General features: G+C 35.2%; 7 protein-coding genes across 11 annotated transcripts; 5 read left to right on the top strand and 2 right to left on the bottom strand.

Annotated features, from left to right (window-relative positions):
* The first annotated feature begins 602 nt into the window (after positions 1 to 602).
* Tmf (TATA element modulatory factor) lies at positions 603 to 5,751 on the top strand. The gene is made up of 10 exons (XM_070673637.1): positions 603 to 2,614; positions 2,688 to 2,789; positions 3,186 to 3,464; positions 3,545 to 3,883; positions 3,979 to 4,191; positions 4,258 to 4,404; positions 4,476 to 4,868; positions 4,941 to 5,181; positions 5,264 to 5,390; positions 5,465 to 5,751. The coding sequence occupies exons 1-10, from the start codon at positions 603 to 605 to the stop codon at positions 5,749 to 5,751; spliced, it is 4,140 nt and encodes a 1,379-aa protein (XP_070529738.1).
* Positions 5,752 to 6,433: 682 nt separating this feature from the next.
* Positions 6,434 to 10,678, top strand: LOC139112556 (cytokine receptor-like factor 3). 2 transcript variants are annotated; one of them, XM_070673642.1, is made up of 6 exons: positions 6,434 to 6,576; positions 8,653 to 9,062; positions 9,131 to 9,420; positions 9,498 to 9,913; positions 10,086 to 10,216; positions 10,279 to 10,678. In XM_070673642.1, exons 2-6 carry the CDS (start codon positions 8,655 to 8,657, stop codon positions 10,612 to 10,614), a joined length of 1,581 nt encoding a protein of 526 aa, XP_070529743.1. In that variant the 5' UTR covers positions 6,434 to 6,576; positions 8,653 to 8,654; the 3' UTR covers positions 10,615 to 10,678. The 2 variants fall into 2 exon arrangements, with proteins under 2 accessions (XP_070529743.1, XP_070529742.1); XM_070673641.1 differs by lacking the exon at positions 6,434 to 6,576 and adding an exon at positions 8,423 to 8,557.
* LOC139112502 (origin recognition complex subunit 1) lies at positions 6,874 to 8,561 on the top strand. The gene is made up of 2 exons (XM_070673546.1): positions 6,874 to 7,134; positions 7,293 to 8,561. Exons 1-2 carry the CDS (start codon positions 6,874 to 6,876, stop codon positions 8,559 to 8,561), a joined length of 1,530 nt encoding a protein of 509 aa, XP_070529647.1.
* Positions 10,022 to 11,436, bottom strand: L(1)10bb (BUD31-like protein). Of its 2 annotated transcripts, XR_011547401.1 has the most exons (4): positions 11,191 to 11,436; positions 10,995 to 11,117; positions 10,639 to 10,912; positions 10,022 to 10,513 (listed from the first exon to the last, which is right to left on the bottom strand). XR_011547401.1 is itself a non-coding variant. In XM_070673652.1 (3 exons), the coding sequence occupies exons 1-3, from the start codon at positions 11,282 to 11,284 to the stop codon at positions 10,695 to 10,697; spliced, it is 435 nt and encodes a 144-aa protein (XP_070529753.1). In that variant the 5' UTR covers positions 11,285 to 11,436; the 3' UTR covers positions 10,022 to 10,694. The 2 variants fall into 2 exon arrangements, 1 of the variants encoding a protein (XP_070529753.1); XM_070673652.1 differs by having other exon boundaries at positions 10,022 to 10,912.
* Positions 11,437 to 11,654: 218 nt separating this feature from the next.
* On the top strand, positions 11,655 to 14,432 carry Ifc (delta4-sphingolipid-FADS-like protein ifc). Its single transcript, XM_070673646.1, has 7 exons — positions 11,655 to 11,799; positions 11,890 to 12,030; positions 12,391 to 12,567; positions 12,662 to 12,801; positions 12,885 to 13,098; positions 13,185 to 13,396; positions 13,475 to 14,432. Exons 2-7 carry the CDS (start codon positions 11,949 to 11,951, stop codon positions 13,613 to 13,615), a joined length of 966 nt encoding a protein of 321 aa, XP_070529747.1. The 5' UTR covers positions 11,655 to 11,799; positions 11,890 to 11,948; the 3' UTR covers positions 13,616 to 14,432.
* Positions 14,433 to 15,147: 715 nt separating this feature from the next.
* On the top strand, positions 15,148 to 18,598 carry Noc1 (Nucleolar complex protein 1). 2 transcript variants are annotated; one of them, XM_070673640.1, is made up of 5 exons: positions 15,148 to 15,265; positions 15,570 to 16,711; positions 16,791 to 17,376; positions 17,446 to 17,862; positions 17,969 to 18,598. In XM_070673640.1, exons 2-5 carry the CDS (start codon positions 15,584 to 15,586, stop codon positions 18,496 to 18,498), a joined length of 2,661 nt encoding a protein of 886 aa, XP_070529741.1. In that variant the 5' UTR covers positions 15,148 to 15,265; positions 15,570 to 15,583; the 3' UTR covers positions 18,499 to 18,598. The 2 variants fall into 2 exon arrangements, with proteins under 2 accessions (XP_070529741.1, XP_070529740.1); XM_070673639.1 differs by lacking the exon at positions 15,148 to 15,265 and adding an exon at positions 15,284 to 15,430.
* A 42-nt stretch (positions 18,599 to 18,640) lies between these two features.
* LOC139112561 (chromobox protein homolog 1) lies at positions 18,641 to 20,413 on the bottom strand. 2 transcript variants are annotated; one of them, XM_070673650.1, is made up of 4 exons: positions 20,260 to 20,413; positions 19,642 to 19,746; positions 19,312 to 19,549; positions 18,641 to 19,199 (listed from the first exon to the last, which is right to left on the bottom strand). In XM_070673650.1, exons 2-4 carry the CDS (start codon positions 19,735 to 19,737, stop codon positions 18,973 to 18,975), a joined length of 561 nt encoding a protein of 186 aa, XP_070529751.1. In that variant the 5' UTR covers positions 19,738 to 19,746; positions 20,260 to 20,413; the 3' UTR covers positions 18,641 to 18,972. The 2 variants fall into 2 exon arrangements, with proteins under 2 accessions (XP_070529751.1, XP_070529752.1); XM_070673651.1 differs by lacking the exon at positions 20,260 to 20,413 and adding an exon at positions 20,083 to 20,198.
* Positions 20,414 to 20,419: the final 6 nt, after the last annotated feature.

Here is a 20,419-nt window from a genome sequence, read left to right as displayed (position 1 = left end):
CGGAGTTCCGGGTGCAATTCGAGGAAAACGAGGGAGATAACCGGTGGCTGGAAAATCGCGAGGAACGGAGGGTTGACAGCACTGCTCGCGACGACACACAACACCCGTTGCGACATGTCGGCTGCTAAATACATTCCGAGGGTTGACACGTAGGTGATGCTGGTCGTTCGGCCGTAGTAACGAGAAGAGAACCTCGTCGTTGGTCCAGGAAGTGCGCCCCGACGTCACGACCGCCGTCCCGGAGAATGACAGGTACGTCAGTCGCGGTAACGCGAAAGAGAAAAAAGGAGAGAAAGTGCCACGTAACGGCACGTAACGAGGCACGTTCGCGAGAGATGAAACATTGGCGGGGAAACAACATCGCAGGTCCCGCTTGTCGCGGCGTTAATTTTTTATTTCAGAAATAATGACACCTTATAGAACACGCACGATTTTATTTAACACGCTGTTGCGGCTCAATGTTCCGTGAGAGCTGCAAATACGTTGTGTTTACGTGTCGTGAAAAGGGATGTATTTTAAATGCTGATTTTTTTAACGTTGGACACTATTGCATTTACGATAAAGAAGATTCACGCGTCTTTCTCTTGTCTTAGGCACGAAAAATGAGCTGGTTTGATGCCACTGGATTTGCCAATTTGGCTAAATCAGCTCTGAAAGGGGCTCAGAAGACCATAGACAAGGCCTTGGATATCAAGGAGGAAGAGCCAAAGGTACTTCAGTCACATGTAGATGAGACTTCAGACTTTTTTGCGAGCTGGGGGCTGCAGAATGAGCAGGAGGCCAAGAAGCATAACAGCAATCCCCAGAAACAACAGCAAAATTCAACTAGTATTTGGGGTAGCTTTACAGGCTCATTTTTTGAGCCTCCAAAGGTTATAGATGAAAATAGCTCAAAAATTGTCAAACATTCCAAGTCTTTGCAAAGTAGCACCAGTCAAGATGACCAGCAACACAGCATGGTGTTTTCTACTTCTGCTCCTGAAATATTAGCTACAAAGGATTTTAAATCCACAATAGCAAAGAATGAATCTGTACATAAGGATGATGAAAGAGATTCTAGTGTTACCAGTGAGTCTGTAAATACAAATCATAATGTATCTAAAGAATTTAATGATAAAGATACATCAGAATCTTGTATACTGTCAGAACAGTCGTCCCTAGATAATGTTGTTTCTATCAGTATTGACAAGATTGCAACTAAAAGTGCCAGTTTAGATTTGGAACAAATATATCATGCGCAAACGGCGGATAATACCGACAGTAATTCGACGACGAGCACTAACGAAGAAGAGGAAAGACAACGTGACAACGATGTGGTATCCGAAAGCAACGATATTAATCGTACATTAAGCCCTATTAACGAGCTTTATAAAGTACCTAATGCTTCCTCTGAGAGCGATAAGAAGAGCCTGGAAAGCGTGGAGATACTTGGCTCACAGTCAAACACCGACTGTACTACCACGCCGGAATCGGATCTTAATTCTGTTAGTAATTCGTTAAGTCCTTCCGTTGTTGGTATTAAAGTAAATTCTGAATCGGTGGAAATACTGCCAGATAGTCTTGTTACATCGCCAAGCTCTGTTGAAATTCTAGGAGATTGGAAAAGCGACAGCAGTCCTTATTTATCGCCAATAGATCCAAAGAATTTAGAATCGTCTCCAGTTCTGGCTGGAGACGAATGTACTACTCCGGGCATAGACTGTACCAGCACGTTGCAACCACCAAGTAAAGATCAATACGGGGAAGCTTCGTCGTCGGACATTTCTCCGTATGAATCTCCATTGGAGGAAGTTAAAACGTTAAACGTTAGTTCGTTCCCTTACAGCGTTGATAGTACACCATCGCCCAATGCATGTTCTACCTCGGATACGAATAAAAGTTCGTCGCATGTAACGGACAGTTCGAAAACTTCCCCCGAAAGCGTCGAAGTAATACCTATCGCGGACGAACCGGATGAAGTAAGCTTGGCCGAAGATTCTTACACTTCGGCTTCCGAAGGGACGGTCATGACGATACTTGAGCCGTTACAACAATTGGACACGGTTAAAAATAAAATAGAATTGACCGATATGAATGTGAAGATACCATTGAAAATGCACGACTCGTGTCCGGATGATAGGCAAACGTCAACGATAGCTTGCGTGGAGAGCAAATTAAACTTGAGTCTAGATTCGCTTAAAGAAAAACATAATTTACATTTAACGCTCGAGCCGATTACCACGCAGCCGATTCGTAAACTGGAGCATCTGGAAGGAGTAAATGAGATATCGGATATTTCTACTTTTTCTCAATTAATGAGCACCACTATAGAGCCACCAGATCCAGACAGTCAAGTGGAAAACGTGGAAGAAACGAAGATGAACGAAAGTAACACCGATCAGTATTTAATATCTACCGATTCAAGCAGAGAAGGAACATTGATAGAGAGCAGCTCGGAGGATAACGCGACGTTAATTTGTACGAACGATTCCAAAGTCCTCGAGACGCCTTTAACTACTAGTTCGTACGTAAAAACTATGCTAGCTGATGCTATGGTCGAAAAAGGTGAAATAATAGACATGGATACTCATTGCACAGAAGTACCACGAGAAAATTCACCCATATCGTCAGAAAGGTATTATATTTAATTCATAGATGTCGTTTAATTTTACAACAGTTCCTTTATCAAAAATCTGTTTCTTTCACAGTCGTTCTGATTTGGTAAAAATTGGGTCTGACCAAGCTAGTGGACATACAAGCGGAGACGAATTAGAAACTACAACATCGAGCGATATTGAAATTATATCTAGGTACGAATAAATACATTTTTAGTCAATATTGACTTTCGAGGAAGCTACTCCGATAACTTTGACATATGTATATCGAAAAGCAGATACGGCGTTTTTTGCGGCGACAGCGGCTGTAGTACGTAACTTTAGGCGGCAGAGACAGAGAATGAGAGAACGGGAAAATCAGTCATCGGCAACCGGCCGGCGCGGTACATATATGCGAACATGTGAAACTCGACGCATACGACTTTAAAGTTACGTTCGCTAGCTGCTGTCGACGCAGCAAACGCTATATCTGCTTTCCAGCGTACGTTAAACAGGCAAAGGTACACATCAAAGCAGCCTTCCCTAAAGCCAACATTTACCATGTTTTTATTTAACGTTCAACACATGTATTAATATATTATTTGTTAACAGTCCGAATGGAGATTCCAGTTCAACTCAATCGCGACAAAGTCCAGCGAAATTGCAATTAACTAAAGGCGGTGATTTGCTAACGAAAACTTTAAAAACTCGAGGTCATTCGCGAGAATTAAGCGAAATTAGCATTGGTTCCGATGAAGCAAATATGGAAATTGAAAAGCTACTTAAACGCGTGCAAGAAATGACAGAGATTTTAGAAGCGAGAGAATCAAAATTAATTGACGTGAGCAGGATAAATATGGAATTACACGAACAGAACGCAAATTTGATAAAGTAAGATTAACATGATTATATTAGAATGTCATTATTTTATTTTTAAATATAGAATATTAAAAAAAAAACATGTTTTACAGGCAACTCGAGAATTTTGAAAAACACGCGGAGCAAAATCAAAATATTAATCAAATCACAGATGAATATACGCAACGTCTATCGGCATTGGAAAGGAAATTTCAGCAAGCGATAAGAGAACGTGACCAATTAAGAAAAAATTTAGATCAGTTAAAGCTAGAAGCGGCATCGCGTTTATCGTCGCAAGAAATGTCTAGCATAAACGCCGAGAAGGATGAAATCATAAAGGAACTTCGCGAAGAGGGCGAGAAACTCAGCAAGCAACAACTTCAACATAGCAATATCATAAAAAAGCTGCGCGTGAAAGAAAAAGAAACTGATGCAATGATAAAAAGTCAAAAGTATTAAGTTATATCTTTTGTTGTTTTAATCATACTATAAATAAGTAACAAAATAATTATTAAATTTGCATCGCATGCTTTACTTTTATTTCCAGGGAGCAAATAGAGGAACAAAATACAGAATTAGAAAGATTAAAACGATCATTGCACGCGAAAGAAGAAGTCGAACGCAGTCAAATAGAAGCTGTGCATACACTGACATCGAAAACGAAGAAACAAGAGAAAGAAATACTAACGTTACAAGAAAAACTGGATAACACGATGCATAAGATGGAGGCCTATAAAAAAAGTTTGGATGCTGCCAAAGTGTGAGTATATAATCATTAATATTATTTATCAAAGAAAAGAAAGTAACGAAAATTTGTGTGTAATAGAGATTTAGCAGAAACAAAGAAAAAGCTACTAACCACTGAAGAGGAATTAAAAGAAGCTGTGGATAATGCGGCTGAATCGTGCCAATTGTTCGCACAAGTGGAGGATTTAAAATTAAAATACCGTCAAGCGGAAGAAGCCCATGTCAAGTAAATATTATATATTAGATATAATTAATTTAATTAATTTTGATTTTAACACTATTATTCTTACAATATAGAAGAGAAGAATTTTTTAAGCACGAAAACAACGAATTACTTAAACGATTAGAAGCTGCAGAAGCTAGAAGTGAAGAGTTATCTGAATCTGTCTCGACAGCTACGAAACCTTTGTTAAGGCAGATAGAACAACTTCAAGCAAATTTATTACATAAATCTAACAGCTTTATGAAACAGGAGAAAGCTTGGTCTGAGAAAAATATTGAATTACAGTCCAAAGTCGAGAACTTAATTGAAATGGATCGTCTTTTGCGAGAAGAAAACGTTAATTTGAAATCTAAAGAATCGCACTTAGAATCGAAGCTCAACTTAAAAGAGAAAGAAAGGTTGAAATTACAGGAATTACACGATATATTAAAAGAAGAAAATGAAAAATTGTTAGAACAAAATAAAGAGTAAGTACTTAAAATATATTTTTTGAACGTGTTAAAATAATGTTTAATTCACAAAAAAAAATCAAATTTTAGATTCCAAAATACGATTAATACTCTCGAACAAACACATTCGAGTCACATACAGGAATTAAAAAGAGAAATAAACGCATTAGAGAATAAATTAGCCGTCGAAAAAGCAGCGACTGACGCAGAACGAAGAAGGAATAATGCAATATTAGAACAACAGCAAAATACTGACGAGGAATCACGATTTAGTCCTACTCTCAGTATAGGGCAAGAATCTATTAGCAGTGCAAATAGTGCCTGGCCAGGGGTATGTATAAAAATTGATATTACGAGATCATATTTGACAACTATTCTGTACGTAATAGAAAATTTGCCTTTTTTATTTTTAGTTCAGCGATTCAGTATTTGATAATAACTCCGGTAGATTTCCTCCAATACCATACGAAAGCATCATAGCGGGTTCAAACAGTACATCAATTTTCGAGAACTTACAAGCACAATTGAAACAAAGAGACGGTAAGCTTACGTGGTATGCATGCATCTCTAATCTCGTTAATCGTTATTTAATTCGCTAATTTTTAATATCGCAGGTGAAATACAGCAGCTTCAATGGGAATTATCTCGACGAAACGCAGAGAGAGATGCACTGAATTCAGAATTAGCAACGTTAACTTTGAAAGTCGAGGATCTGAGCGCTAGCATCGCAGAAACGCAAGCACTAAACGAAAGTCTTAACGAAACGCAAACCAGATACGACGCATTGTTACAAATGTATGGCGAAAAGGTCGAAGAGAATCAGGAATTGCGATTAGATCTTGAAGATATTAAGGAAATGTACAAAATGCAAATCGATCAGCTTCTAAAACGACAAAATTAACTGTGCTGAAAATAACAGAATTTCAGAAACGAAGACTTATAATTCTGTATGAAACTTTAACTACATATACATATTTCAGCACATTTTCCTACATAATCACTTTATCGATTTTTAGCAAGATCCGATGTGTAACAAAGTTTTATAGAAAACGACTTTAATAATAACACATAGTCTTGCGTAGGTGAGGTATTTATATTATCTTAACGCAAACATATGCGGAAATTTGTGATAAAGAATTTAGATGCTGATAAGATTTTTAGGTCAAGAGTTCTTTTTATGAGGTTATAAATATATTTATTGAAATTTAGGTGAGACCGATTTAAAAAGTCAAAAGTATCGAATTAACACATATTTTTGTTTCCCACATTATCGTTACGATTATTATCTTTTATGTATAGTTATTGTTTCACATATTTTTATTTTAATTTAATGCCAGGGAGGATCATGTGATATTGGACTGTATTATATAATGTTTAAATATAATATGTATATAAATAATGATAAAATGTACTTTATCGTTTAAATATCGTGATATAAATATTAATATTTTTTGTGCGAATCACGCAGTAAAGTCGAGTATTAGGATCCGTAGAATTCATGGCGTATAGTAATTATGTTTCATGCATGTGCATGATATCATGCCTGCTTGGTTATATTTAGAACGGTCCACGGCAAGATGCACCGCCCTCGGAGATACGCGATCACCCGTGTGTTTCAAATGTCATAACTTTTCAACAAAATTATCGTTTTCTAAATTTCTCTCGTGTATCACTCATTCTTGTCCGGTTTCCCATTTTAATTGTCTCGGCTAATTTCCAACGTTCCGTGAGTATATATTAAAATTATATATGTGTGAATTGACATATATAATTTTTATCACTTTCTTCTTACGGATATGAGTCATTTATCTGATTTTGAGAAACATGCTGATGTTACAAAACTACGTTATCGTAATTAATCACCGTTTAACACGATATCTTACTCGTGATATAATTTAGATATAATAAAGAGAGCGAATTTATAGGTTATACCTGTGAAAAATGCATACATCGTATACTGAAATATTTATATGTTTAAGATTTAATTTTTTTTTACATATATTTGACTATAGAAACCTGTAACATGGGAGACTCAATTCCGATAAAAGGCAGATGCTTTAAAAATATTAATTCGCAGAAGAGGAGAATGCCAGATGTAATATTGCACACCAAGAATGTAATGATTCCTGTTATGAAACCTATACTATTTAAGCAAAGCTGCGACATTCCCTTCTTAAAAAACAGGCATCGAATTTTTAGAACACAAAACTGTAAAGGCAATCCTGCATTATTCTCAGAGGCACCCTTGCGTAAATTACATAATCCCTTGGAAAATTCATTAGAGGTCAATCAAATTTTCTATTCTAAATTATTACTTTACTTTTTTTTTTTTTTAATTAGATATTTAAAAAAATATGTCTTTTTTTAATAAAAAAAAAATGTTTTAATTAAAAAAAAATTGTTTAAAATATTCTTTTCCACATTTAAAGTTTGAAACCGTAGGTAAAAAGAAACGACCGCTGGAAAGCCAAAAATCAAAGTACGAAGTATACGATTTTGGAGAATACTTCTCCGAACATTGAAAAAACCAGCACGTCGCAGAATATGCGTACATCGAAGGAATTATCTCTTAAGGAGAAAAATAATAGAGTACGTTTTCTCAACACAGTGCTTGTGCAATCTGGGCTGGTGACAGATAACAAAGATTTGCGCAAAATAAGTTCAAGATCTATAAAGTTATCAAGGAAGTGCAATCTGCCACAAATGAAGGAAAGCCAAACAAAACATGAGAACATATCTCCGCCTTTGCCGAAGATAGAAACACTTGTTAGTAGTGTCGCGAATAAACCAGATTTGTCACCAAGTCAATCATTCTACGACATGATAAGCACTGCTTCCACGGCGTCAGCCTCATCACTGTCAAGCTTCAAAATTGAAAAGATGAAAACGTTTGTAAATATCGTAAACAGGGAAAGGCCGCGGTCTGATATAACGTCAAACCATTTATATCCCAGTAACAGCGAATATGAAATTAATGTTTTACATTATGAAAATGATATTACATCAGGAAATAATATCTCACAACTCGCACAATCCCATTTGAAATCTATTAACACTGATTTGTCTTCTACCTATAACTTTCACTCGACCGAAAACCACGATAATAATTTTGCGAATCAACAAAGTGCAATGAAAAGTCTTACAAGGGATAAAGATAAGACCAAGAGTAACGTCAAATATTCATGGGAAACAGACAATTGGGTGCCTCCTTCTCAAAGGAAAGGCCTCGACAATCCACGTGAAATGAAAATAGCTGAAAAGAATGGCGAAAACCCTTATCGCTGTAAAATAAAATATTCTTGGCAAGTTATTGGGATAGGCACGCAGACATCACATACCTTATTGCAAAACTTGTTAAATAATGTAGGCGATAATAAATCTGCGTACAAAATGCGCGTTAAATATTCCTGGCAAATTATAGGAACTAGTACACAAGCTTCTTTAAACGATTATAACGATCCAGATTATTGGAACGGTATATTGCTAACACCGAGTAAGAATTATAACCGAAACGAAACTGAAATCAGCAATAATAAAGCAAATCGTGTTAAATTATACGGTTTTACGAGATCGTCGGAAGAAAGATTGAAGAAATGCTTGATATTAAGCAATCAGCAAACACAAACATTTGCTGATAAAGAAATTCAAGCTGACCCTACTGATTGCTATGCAAAATATTCCTGGCATCATTTAATTAAACAATATCTGTAATACGAAAAATTTAACGCGTAGTAATTTGAAAACATTTTAATATCGTCAATAATTATTTATATTAACTCAAATCATTTTTTTTTCTTTTCAGATATGGAACAAATTTTAGAAGCACTGACCAAACAGAAACTGACCGACAAACTGGAGCTGGAGCAAATTAACAATTATGACGAACTATTACAGAAATACATAAATATCAAATCATTAACGCCAAATATTGTTAGTAAAAGATCTGTGATACCCGATAATGAAAAAACGAAGAGGGAAGAGCTTTTAATGCGTTTAATCTACGCTTTAAAGAAATTAAATCAATATGAGCAAAGTGCGGATAAAAATTGTGGCACAGATGCATCGTATCCTAACAGAGAAAATACTTTTGCACAAAAAGAAGAAACATTGCAAAATGTGGAAGGCGATATTAAAAGCATTATAGAATCTACACAGGAATATATAGAGAAACTAAATTGTCAATTGAAAGATCTCGATAATGCTGATCAGCAGGTAAATTAAAATTTCTACTTATATTTATACTTAGCAATTACATTAACACGAGAAAATTGTTTTGTCAGATAGAAAATAGTATGATGCGTACGTTAAAAGATCTAGACGAGACGTTTCAATCTGTGTTAGATGATGTATGCTACGAAATCAATAAGAGACGCGAACATCTGATACTAGAGGCAGAAATTCATAAACACGAGAGTTTAATACCGTTAAGGGCCTGTAGAAAAGAGGTAGAGGCACAGATCGAAAATGCGCAGAACATTATATCGATGAGCGAAAATGTTCTACAGCATCCGCAACAGCACAACGCGATTAAACTTGGAAAAATTATTTCCGCAAGTAATGATATAGGCAGGTGAGAGAGCTTCGTAATTATAGTATAAAAATTAAAAAGATTATCTTAGAAATTAAACATTATAAATTATTTTTAAGAATTCCGGCTGTACCGTATTCCGAAGAGCTTCCAAATATAAATTTTAATCGTCCGTCGAACTCGTGTAAGGAAGAGATCGTGGAACAGATATCGAAACTCGGTTACATATCTCGTATAGAACCTGTTCAAATAATGAACATTGAGGAGAGACCCGCTGGATTATTTGTTAAATGGCACGTTACTAATCCGGAGTACTTTGCCGAAGAACAGACATTTGTCGTAGAGAAAGCTAACGGGGAGATACTCGACTTGGCGTCGAGCAAATTTAAGACTGTGTACATAGGACCAGAAACTTCTTGTTTTATCAGAAATATACCTGTTGATCGGCCAGTTACACTCAGAATTAGAATACAAGCGGACAACGGTGTCGCAAAGAGCATACACCACGTCGCAAAAACTTCTATACCGCCTTATAGTATGTATGGAAAAAGCAGACATTATATTAGGAATAAAATTTTTCTAAATTCGATATCTTAATAATAATAATTTTTGGATTAAAAAGAAACTTTAAAAGCTTCAGAAATGTTTTAAATTTTGTGTAAAATATTAATGCAATGGTCATAAAAAATTATTTACAATAATTACAGACTGGGAACTGGATAATAAAAATTATGCAATCACTAATAATAAAAAAACTGTTGGAAAAATTACGAATATTATAAGTACATTATTTTCGCAAGGTCCTCAATTTGATGCAAATCACATAATTGAATTCAAGGTAATTATATGCGATATTATTTTTATCTACACTTTTCGTCTAAGTTTTAATTTATCATATAGTTTTTAGAAGTTTCACAAGAGGGAAGAGATGATGAAGGTATTGCATTAGTTTATAATCCACAAGGTAGTCATGACACTTTAAAAAGAGCAGCGGCACTGATGATTACTCCAAAAGGTAAAATCTTCATGGACGGCGAAGAGAAATTTATGCGCCTGCCGAGTATGCGCGTCGGAGTGGTCATTATGATTTCTGCCTTCCGTAAAAGTGCTCATGTGTTGCGAGTGAATATAGAGTCTGAAAACAAATGTGTAACATATGACTGGCGAGTGCAAACGCCGCTATACTTTGCTGCCCGATTTACAGAGCCTAAAAAGTGGCTTCTAATGATCGAGTAAAAATGTGAGACGTGCGCAAATTACTTTAATAATCTTGCCGTAATAAAAGATAAAGTGCCTTGTACAGGAAATTGCTGCACTCAACCCGAGCATCCTCGACAACCGCAATGTATACACTCCACTATCCGGCCTTCCTCGAGCTTACCCTTCGGCACTCTGCAAATGCAATTCGTGCCGAAATTTGTGTCCCGCGTTTGAATACAACGTAAACAACACAAATTTTCGTAGCCAACCTTCTTCCACTTGGCGATCAGATTTTTGTCGGCAATGTTTTCGTTCAAGCAATAATCGTACAATTCTAAAACAAGAGCCTTAATGAAGCTAGATGTAATATTTGAAATCTATCGGACGTTTTTTTTAAAATTGTACATCGTACTCACCGCGACTGATTGCCTTTCTCCTGTAGAACAAGTCGTAAATATATCTAGATTTCTGATGATGAATTTTAAATATAGGCCATAAAGATTCTTGCTTCCTTTTGCCTTCGTGAGGCTCTGTTTCGGCTGCAGCAAGCAAACAAATTTTTAAATATCCTTTATTAAATCGAAACAGTTAATATAACCTCACAGTACTCACCTTCACGCATCTTTTGCTCCAATTCTTCCAGAGTCGGCTCGATCAACTCCCAACCGTCTGGCGGCGGTTTCTTGCTTCGTCGTACTTTCGGCATAATTTATTTTAGTTGATTAAATATCACGATACTTCGAAAAGTGTTTTATCAAACGAGAACGATAGACTAATCAACGACTCATCTGTTTTCAGCAGTTTTCAGTCTGTTTCTCGTATACCTTACATTTTCGTAGCTACGCTACCTTACACCTTTTGCACTTAAAATAAAATGCATGTGTAATCAAACGGCTACAAAGAAAATGCAAAAAAAATTCACTTTATAGTGAACGGATTTTATAAATCGGCAAACGAAAGTATAAAACTGCACGGAGGCTGTGATTACAAAATTATTTGGCGATATTCGGTTTCGTAACTGTTTTGTAATTCACGATTTCGAGGGAGCAGCGGCCTCTATCGTTTATATGCGACACAGGTCGCGTGATTTACTATGGAACGTGGCCGGTGATATCGAGATACTCTGTATAACGCAGTATAACGTGGTATAACAAGCGTAGGAAAAAAAAGAAGGCGCATTAGCCCGGCGAATCCGGCGATATCAAGTAATGTGACGACATTGTAAGTTCAAGTGTATCTACGCAATGGGCGTTTACTTCTTGTTCTAATCGTTCTGATCTGTTCCGATCGTCGTTGACGATGTTATTTCAGTTTTAGCCGTTGCCGGGATCCATTTCATCTTCCTACCGAACGAGTCGAGAGCGTACGCGATGGGCCAGCGGGTCTCGAGGACGGACTTCGAATGGGTTTACACGGAGGAGCCGCATGCTTCGCGACGTAAAATAATTCTGGGTATGACAGCCGCGGGTAGAACAAGTTGTATGATTGATATTTCACGATAGCCTACGGTATAAATATTTGGATGACACTCTTGTGAGACGCAATACTTAAAGATAATTAAGAACTGAATAAGTAACCACGCCTATGCCAAAAGTTTTCGGCAGTACAGTACATTTTATTGCTGTATTACCATTATATTGCTATCTTATTACCAGTTAATTTATTTCCAGTATTTTTTATTTTATTCCAGAAAAATTATTTTTCTTCTTAATTAATTTTTTCCAAACGGTCAATTACTACTTAAAAAAATGTATAGTGATATATAATTGGTAATATTAAATTGTATCTTATTAAGTAATTTATTTATTTCAGAGAAATATCCACAAATTAAAAAGTTATTTGGATATGATCCAAATTTTAAATGGGTTGTCACTGGAATGGTATTAATGCAGTTTTTATCATTCTTTATTGTCAAAGATTTGAGTTATCCAAAACTCTTATTATTAGCTTATTGCTTTGGGGGTGTTATAAATCATTCTCTTATGCTTGGTATGTATACATTTTATTCTCCAATGCAGTAAAACAGCAATTAATGAATTATTGTTTATTTATGCTAATGTATGTGATTTTTTTTTCTTTTTAGCGATACATGAAATATCTCATAATCTTGCCTTTGGACATGCTAGGCCTATGGCTAATCGATTGTTTGGTTTTTTTGCAAACTTGCCAATAGGAATACCGATATCAATCAGTTTTAAAAAATATCATCTCGAACACCATCGTGTAAAAGAAATATTAAGAATTGATTTTTGTTATCTAGCAACTTAATGTATTTTTAATTAATGTAAAATATATTATGTTTTCAGTACCAGGGAGATGAAGTATTAGATACGGATTTACCAACATTATTAGAGGCTAAACTATTTTGTACAACCTTTGGTAAATTTTGTTGGGTATTACTACAACCATTTTTTTACGCATTTCGCCCTCTTGTAACGTATCCAAAAATACCAACATCTCTAGAATACATAAATTTAGTTATACAAGTGATATTTGATAGCTGCGTATGGTACTTTTTTGGTAAGTTTTAAAATTAATAAAAAAATTAATTTTTATGAAAAATTTTTAATTTGGTATCGAGAAAAATTAATAAAAATATTTTTTAGGTGGTAAAGTATTGTTTTATTTACTTATTGGCTCTCTTATGGCAATGGGATTGCATCCTGTCGCAGGACATTTTATATCGGAGCATTATATGTATAGAAAAGGTTTTGAAACGTACAGTTATTATGGTCCTTTAAATTTCATTACTTTCAACGTTGGATATCATAATGAACACCACGATTTTCCTGCTGTGCCTGGTTCTAGATTACCAGAAGTATGTTAAAAATTGTTATGTTGATTCGATTATTATGTATATACATAATTTATTTATTAATTTTATTATATTATGCAGGTAAAACGTATAGCTGCAGAATTTTATGATGATTTGCCACAGCACAATTCGTGGGTTTCTGTCTTGTACGATTTTGTAATGGATCCTGAAATTGGGCCGTATGCAAGAATGAAAAGAAGGCACCGAGGATTAGATAACTAAATTTTTTAAACAAAAGTCTTAAAAAGTATAAGAAATATGTAAGATTTATATATAAATTTGCATATTGCAGAATTGCAGTTTATTAAAATTTAAGCTAAAAAATTAATACATTTGGTATAGAACAAGTTACATTTGCTTGTATTATAATGTAAAATTCAGGGATTTATAGACATAATATTAATTTGTGAGTAATTTTTCAATGTTTCAATTAAGCTGTTTTTATTGATAAAATTTTTTAAATCTAGTCACTAATAATTTTTGTTGAATTATTTGTGTCATTTAATACATCTTTTTTTTATATTGTTTAATTAAGCGAAGATAAATTTTATTTATCTTTAATTCCGATTTAACTTCGACTTCTGACTGATTATTTTCGTATTCTACACATTTAGCTGTAATTATTATTTATCAACGTTTCCAATGAAACTGGGTTATTAATCGGATGAGAGTGATTTAATAATATTAAAATAAGTTTTTATCGTAAATTATATGTTCAAACGAGCTCCCAATTAAGTTTGAGCTCATTAAAACAATTTAATCGCTTTCTGAATGACTTAATCCGAATTAATAAAAAGCCCAATGTTTCACGTAATAAAATAAAATAAAAATCTGTGATGCAAGAGTATATATCTATACTTTTACGTATAATATCAACTCTGGTAGATAATATGGTTATCGAAAATTCCGATTACAACTGGAAAATGCGCATAAACGAAACTGTATATATCGCTTTAATGACATGCGAACTATTGCTACATTAACTACTTGCGAACAATTATATATATTTTCCAATAAATTTAAAAGCATTGAAATGGAATATATATAGTATTCATAATTATGTTAAATAATTTTTTTATTGTTTTATTTTATATGTTTTTATATCAAGAACTTCTGTATTCGATTTATAAGCGTACGTAACTCTAGGCGACAGAGGGAAAGGATGAGAGAACTGGGAGAAATCGGTCATCGGCAAACCGGCCGGCGCGGTATATACATGTGGTACATGTGAGATACGACGCACACCCTAAGATCACGTACTCTAGCCACCGTCGCCGTAGTAAAAATCTGTTTTTTAGTTCACATTGTACGTGTTATTACCACCACTGGTACGAAGTCATAGACGAATATCGGTCATTTCTAACAATTTATTTGGAAAACTTATTTATCTCAATAAAATTAATATTTTGAAAGGCTCTTTATGTAACAATACTGCCCGATACATTTTTTTAGTTTACTAGAACAAACCATGTGCACGCTTCGCGTATGCTATTTGTTTTTCTAAAAAGTTTTTCCCACTCAATTTGTGCGCGTCATAATTAGGAACATTAATAAATTAATAAGATTAATAAAAAAAAAGATAAAAAAATTTTTTTTTATAAAGATTTAATTTAAAAAAATGTATGCTTACCTATAAGTTGCTCCGCCGATGCACGATGCCCCCCGGGCCTGTCCCTCCTCTCAAATGGGACGGGTCGAGTTATCCTTCCGCGCACTGGACACTGTCGAGATAGTCCACGACACTCCCGACCGTCAAATCCTCGAATTCGACACAAGATACGGGCTAAGATTACGCGCAGAGGCCTCGACATTTTCGTTTCGAACTCGAACCGCGTGCTCACCATGACGAAAGAACCAATCAGCGTCAGTCTGGTAATGTAGTTTGATCTGCTCCGTTTTAGCATGCTCTTTTAAAGAGCATATTGTTGGTTAGGATTGGAGAAAAACAAAAATCAAAGCTAAACACGTTTAGGTAAACGATCTAAATAAAAAAGTTTTCGTTAGAAAAAATTTATCAACGTTTTTGATATTAGCAACGTACGTATATATATAATCTATGTACAAGTTATTTTATAATTTAAATCAGTAATGAGAACTCTATTGTGTTATTTTACAATAAATATTAGAACATTGTATTATAAATTTCGATATAAATATTAATTTAAAATTATTTCAGAATTAAAAAAAAAAATGAAGCACGGATTTAATGATAAATTCGTTAACGGCGAAACTGCGAGTAACATAAGGCAGAAATGGTACGAGGAATATCCGAAAGCAGCAGGACCTAGCAAACATTCCAAGTCTGAAGCCGATGTTCTGCATCTAAAGGATGAGGGGAAGAAATATCTGGATGCAGAAACAGCAGGTTTTCAATTAAAACAATCTAAATCGCATGATTCAGAGATAAAATGGTTGAAAACTGCATTGCAACAAGGCACTAGTTCGGACAAGGTAGCAGCCAGTATAGTACTGGTGCAAGATAATCCAAAATATAATCTCAGCCGTTTGGTATCTTTGATATCCCAAGTAAAAGGTGCTAAACATAATCAGTGTGGCACGATTATAACGTCGCTAAAAGAACTGTTTCTAGCCGATCTGTTACATCCTGATTATAAGTTATTGAAATTAGAAGAACAGAATTTGGACATGCTCAATATAGAAAGTGAATCAGATTCTACTGTCAAGACAAGCCCTGCTAGAAATAGATTATTGTCGCACTGGTATTTTGAGGACCAGTTACGTGAACAGTACGAGCGTTTTGTTTTGAATTTATCTACAGTCGCTTCCGATACAGTAGATACAAATCGTGAAAAGGCTATATCTGCAATGACCGATCTGTTGATAGGTAATTCTGAGCAGGAACATAAGTTGCTGGAATTACTCGTAAATAAAATTGGCGATCCGAGCAGTAAGGTTGGATCCAAAGCTATATTTTGTATGAACAAATTATTGTACGAGCATCCTAACATGAAGCTCGTAATCTTACGCGAAGTCGAGAAGCTGTTGTTTAGAAAAAACGTCAGCCAGCGTGCTCAGTATTACGCTATATGTCTGCTAGCACAATATGTCTTGGATAAAAATGACGAAGAAGTAGCTAGTACATTGGTAGAAGTGTACTTTGCATTTTTTAAAGCATGCTTGAAGAAAGGAGAGCCGGACAGCAGGATGATGGCAGCGATTCTAATGGGTGTTAATAGAGCGTATCCTTACGCCAAAGTAGACTCAAAAATATTAAATGAACACATCGACTCAATTTATAAAGTTGTTCACCTCGGATCGTTTAATGTTTCTCTCAATGCACTTAGTTTGCTGCATCAAGTAAATGAAAAAAAAATAATACTTTTTGCTACTATATTTAATTTTTTTTTTTAATACTAAAAATTACGTTTGTTTTTAGGTAACAGGCAAAGACGAGTCTCAAGCGAATCGATTTTATTCTGCCTTTTACAGGAAGTTATTCGATCGGCAAATAGGAATAGCAAATAAACACGCGGTATTTCTCAATCTGTTGTATCGAGTTCTTCAGAAAGATCAAAGCATACTACGCGTATGTGCTTTTATCAAAAGAATTTTGCAAATTTCGTGCTATTTTCCTGCGAATGTAACATGTGCTATGTTATATATTATTTCTAAAATTTTACGAAGTCGTCATGATTTAAAACATATATTCGAATCTAGTAAAGCTATTAAAGTCGAAAATTATGAAGTATGCGAAGTAAATGATAACTTATCGGATACAGAAGACGTTCATGTAATAGAAAATGAAAATTCTATTATGTTATCGAATATCACGGTTGATGCGGAAACGAATATAAAGAAAGAAACGGATATAAAAATCGAAGTGCAAGATGTAAAATCGTACGATCCTTTTTGTCGAAATCCTTTATATGCAGGAGCAGTTAGAGGATTAAATACCGAACTTGAAGCATTATCTAGACATTTCCATCCGAGTGTGGCTTTATTTGCGAATCAAATCATTCAAGGTAATAAAAATTTAACATTGTTCACTATTTTTTTTTCTGTCGTTATAATATTTTTAATTATATTCGTAGGGAAAATGATCGAGTACACAGGCGATCCCTTGGAGGATTTGACGTTGATTCGATTCTTGGACCGATATGTCTTTAAGAATCCGAAGAAGCTAGAAAACAAGAAAGTGCAAAAAAAGAACGATCCTTTGGCGCAACGCGCTGGATACACACCTAAGGGTATACGATCCCTTCCAGTTGATAGCGCAGCGTATCTCGATGTGAAAGAGGAGCGAATACCGGTAGACGAGTTATTTCTGTACCGATATTTAAAACAAAAAGACGAGATTAAAAGACGTATAAAAAAAGAAGACGACGACGACGAAGATTCGGAGAGCGTTAACAGCGAAGAATTTAACGATATGTTGGATCGTATGGGCGGCGCCAAAGACTTTGACGATTTAGACATAGCAGCGGATATTTTACCTAGAAAAAATAAACGTAATATATTAATTTTGTAAAAAATATCGATAAAATAGTCTTCTTTGTTCAATTGTACACTTATTAGAAGTTATGAAATATCTTGACAATAATTATATTGTTACAGGTAAAACAAGAAATGAGGATTCTGACGACGAGGATGAAGATGACGATGATCAATCTGATGACGACGATAATGACATCGTCGATGACGACAGTGCATCAGATGCCATGCTTGATGAAGATGTTATGGATGACGATAATTTGCAAAATTTAAGCGATCTTGAAGACGTGGATAATGAAGATCTGAGCGATATGGACTTCAATGGTTCCGAGGATGATGATGCCGATGACGAATTAATTTCGAGTTTGAATAAAAAGCTAAATGCAAAAAATCTGAAAAGTAAAAAGAAGAAAAAAGGAATTGATAACAATATATTTGTATCGGCAGAAAAGTTCGCTGAAATGTTGGAGGAACAAAATAAAACCAAAGGAAAGCACGGTGGTAGTAATGTCTTTAGTAGCAACGACGGCGCCAGTGCTAAACAAATTGATTGGGAAACGAAGCGACATCAACGAATGAAAGGATCATTTGGGAAGAAGCGAAAATCTGTTCGGCCGTTCGACAATAATCGTGTTAAAAGATTCAAGCAATAAATGTGTAGTTTTAAGTTATAGCTGAAATATTTGTAAAGTTCACAGAATTTATAATTCTGACGTTAATTAAATGAAATATACATACGTGTGTTTGATAATAGTTTAAAAACGTCTATTAAAAGGAACATTTCATAAATGCACATTAGTGAACAGTGTAATTATTATTCGAAAATAGATACATATTAAAAAAAAATTGTTAGAAGTAACATTTTGAAATAATAGTTTAAATTATGTAAATATTACTTTATAGTAGATTTATATTGTTTTTTTAGTGATGAAACTGTGCAAGTAACAGTAACTTTCTTTATCCAGATTTTTTTTTTTTTTTTTTTTCTACATTGTTGTACATCAAATAATATGGTTTAAAAGATCTTATATTTATTTTTCTACAAAAGTTAGAAAACTCGTAAATAACTAAGAACGTTGTGGAATACTTCATAATGATAAAAATTAGTCATTGAACAATGTCAGATGCTATTCTGGGTCAGGCTTTGTAGAATTTTCTTCGTCATGGGCTGGACTGTGCCACGTGAGTCGTTCCTCGTAAAATTTGATCACGATTTGTGGGCATTTTTCATTAGCTTGTCGCGCAGGTACCAAGTCTGCATCATCTGTTCCTTTCCATTTCATTAAAAACATTAACTCGCCACTAGAATCTGTTGCACCGATAATACGCTCGGGATCGAGACCTCTAGCAAATCCTATAAAATAGAAAGTATATTCTTAATAAAACATCTATATTCCTTTTGCTCAATATAAAAAGAAAATCCGAAATATATATATCCTAGAAAAATTGTTGATGCTCCCCTTTACCTTCCAACTTCTTTTCTTCTACAGCTGCCTTTTTCTTGGCTTGAGTAGGTGTTGGTGTGCTAGTACTTTTTCGTTTCTTCTGTTCCTTCTCTTCGTGACGTTTGCCAGAACCAGCTGCTTCCTTTTTCTTTCGCTGCTCTTCAAACTGAGCAATTAAATCTGGACAATCTAAATTCTCTTCAGGCTCCCAGGTATTCTCATCATTTGAATATCCTTTCCATTTTAAAAAGTATTCTACCTGTAATTTAAATAAAATTTTTATTTTTTAATAGTTAAAATAAAGCATTTTAAAAGTTGATGCTTGTAATATGTAACAAAATAAGATCTTACTTTTCCTTTTACAACTCTTCTATCCAACACCTTCTCCACACTGAACTCCTCCTCGCCTTCGTTATCTGACACGGACGCATCCTTAGTTTTGCTCATTTTAATATACTGCAAACGAGAAAGATAAATAAGCTTTCTTAAAGATACTTTGTCAGAGCACGTGGTGTCCACAATTATGACGTCAAGAAATAAAAAAGCAACGACAAAAGGAACGTCAATCACTTTGCGATCGCGAAAAAGTACAGGATATCGTCATCGCTCGCGCTCGGAGTCGTAAATAAAACGGAGGAAGGGAATTGCGCGGGGGGCGCAGTCATTATCAATGCGGCATGGTGGCACGCGGAGACCATTACTCTAGGCGTTTCGATTGCGCAATCGTAGCAACGTAACGTTAACCAGGACAACCGGCAGACGAGGAAGACGTGCAATTGTCGAACTGCTTACCCTCGCTGTGTAAAAATTGCCGCGAAGCTGACTGCAATTTGGCGGTTCGGTCTAAGATGGCGGAGTCGGCGAGGACGCGCTCGCCGGTACCGTGTTCTTACTCCTTTTTTCCTTTATATTAACAATCACTCTCGATCTGCGATCTTGGAACGCGCGTGTCTAAATGCGAGTACTTACCAAATTGTCTCAACGTTTCAAAGATGACCCAGGAGTACAGAATCCCTTTCACCTCCACGAGCTCCTTTTTACTCGACTTACTCTTCCAAATTTTCCAACGTTTCTCACCGCGAGTCACTGCCGGCAATGCCGCCAGCCGCACGCGTTGCCGCGAAAATAA

Source organism: Cardiocondyla obscurior, linkage group LG29 (genome assembly GCF_019399895.1).
Source record: "Cardiocondyla obscurior isolate alpha-2009 linkage group LG29, Cobs3.1, whole genome shotgun sequence".
Lineage (NCBI taxonomy): Eukaryota > Metazoa > Arthropoda > Insecta > Hymenoptera > Formicidae > Cardiocondyla > Cardiocondyla obscurior.
The sequence above is the reverse complement of the archived record's forward strand: the minus strand, read 5'-3'. Positions and strand labels throughout refer to the sequence as shown.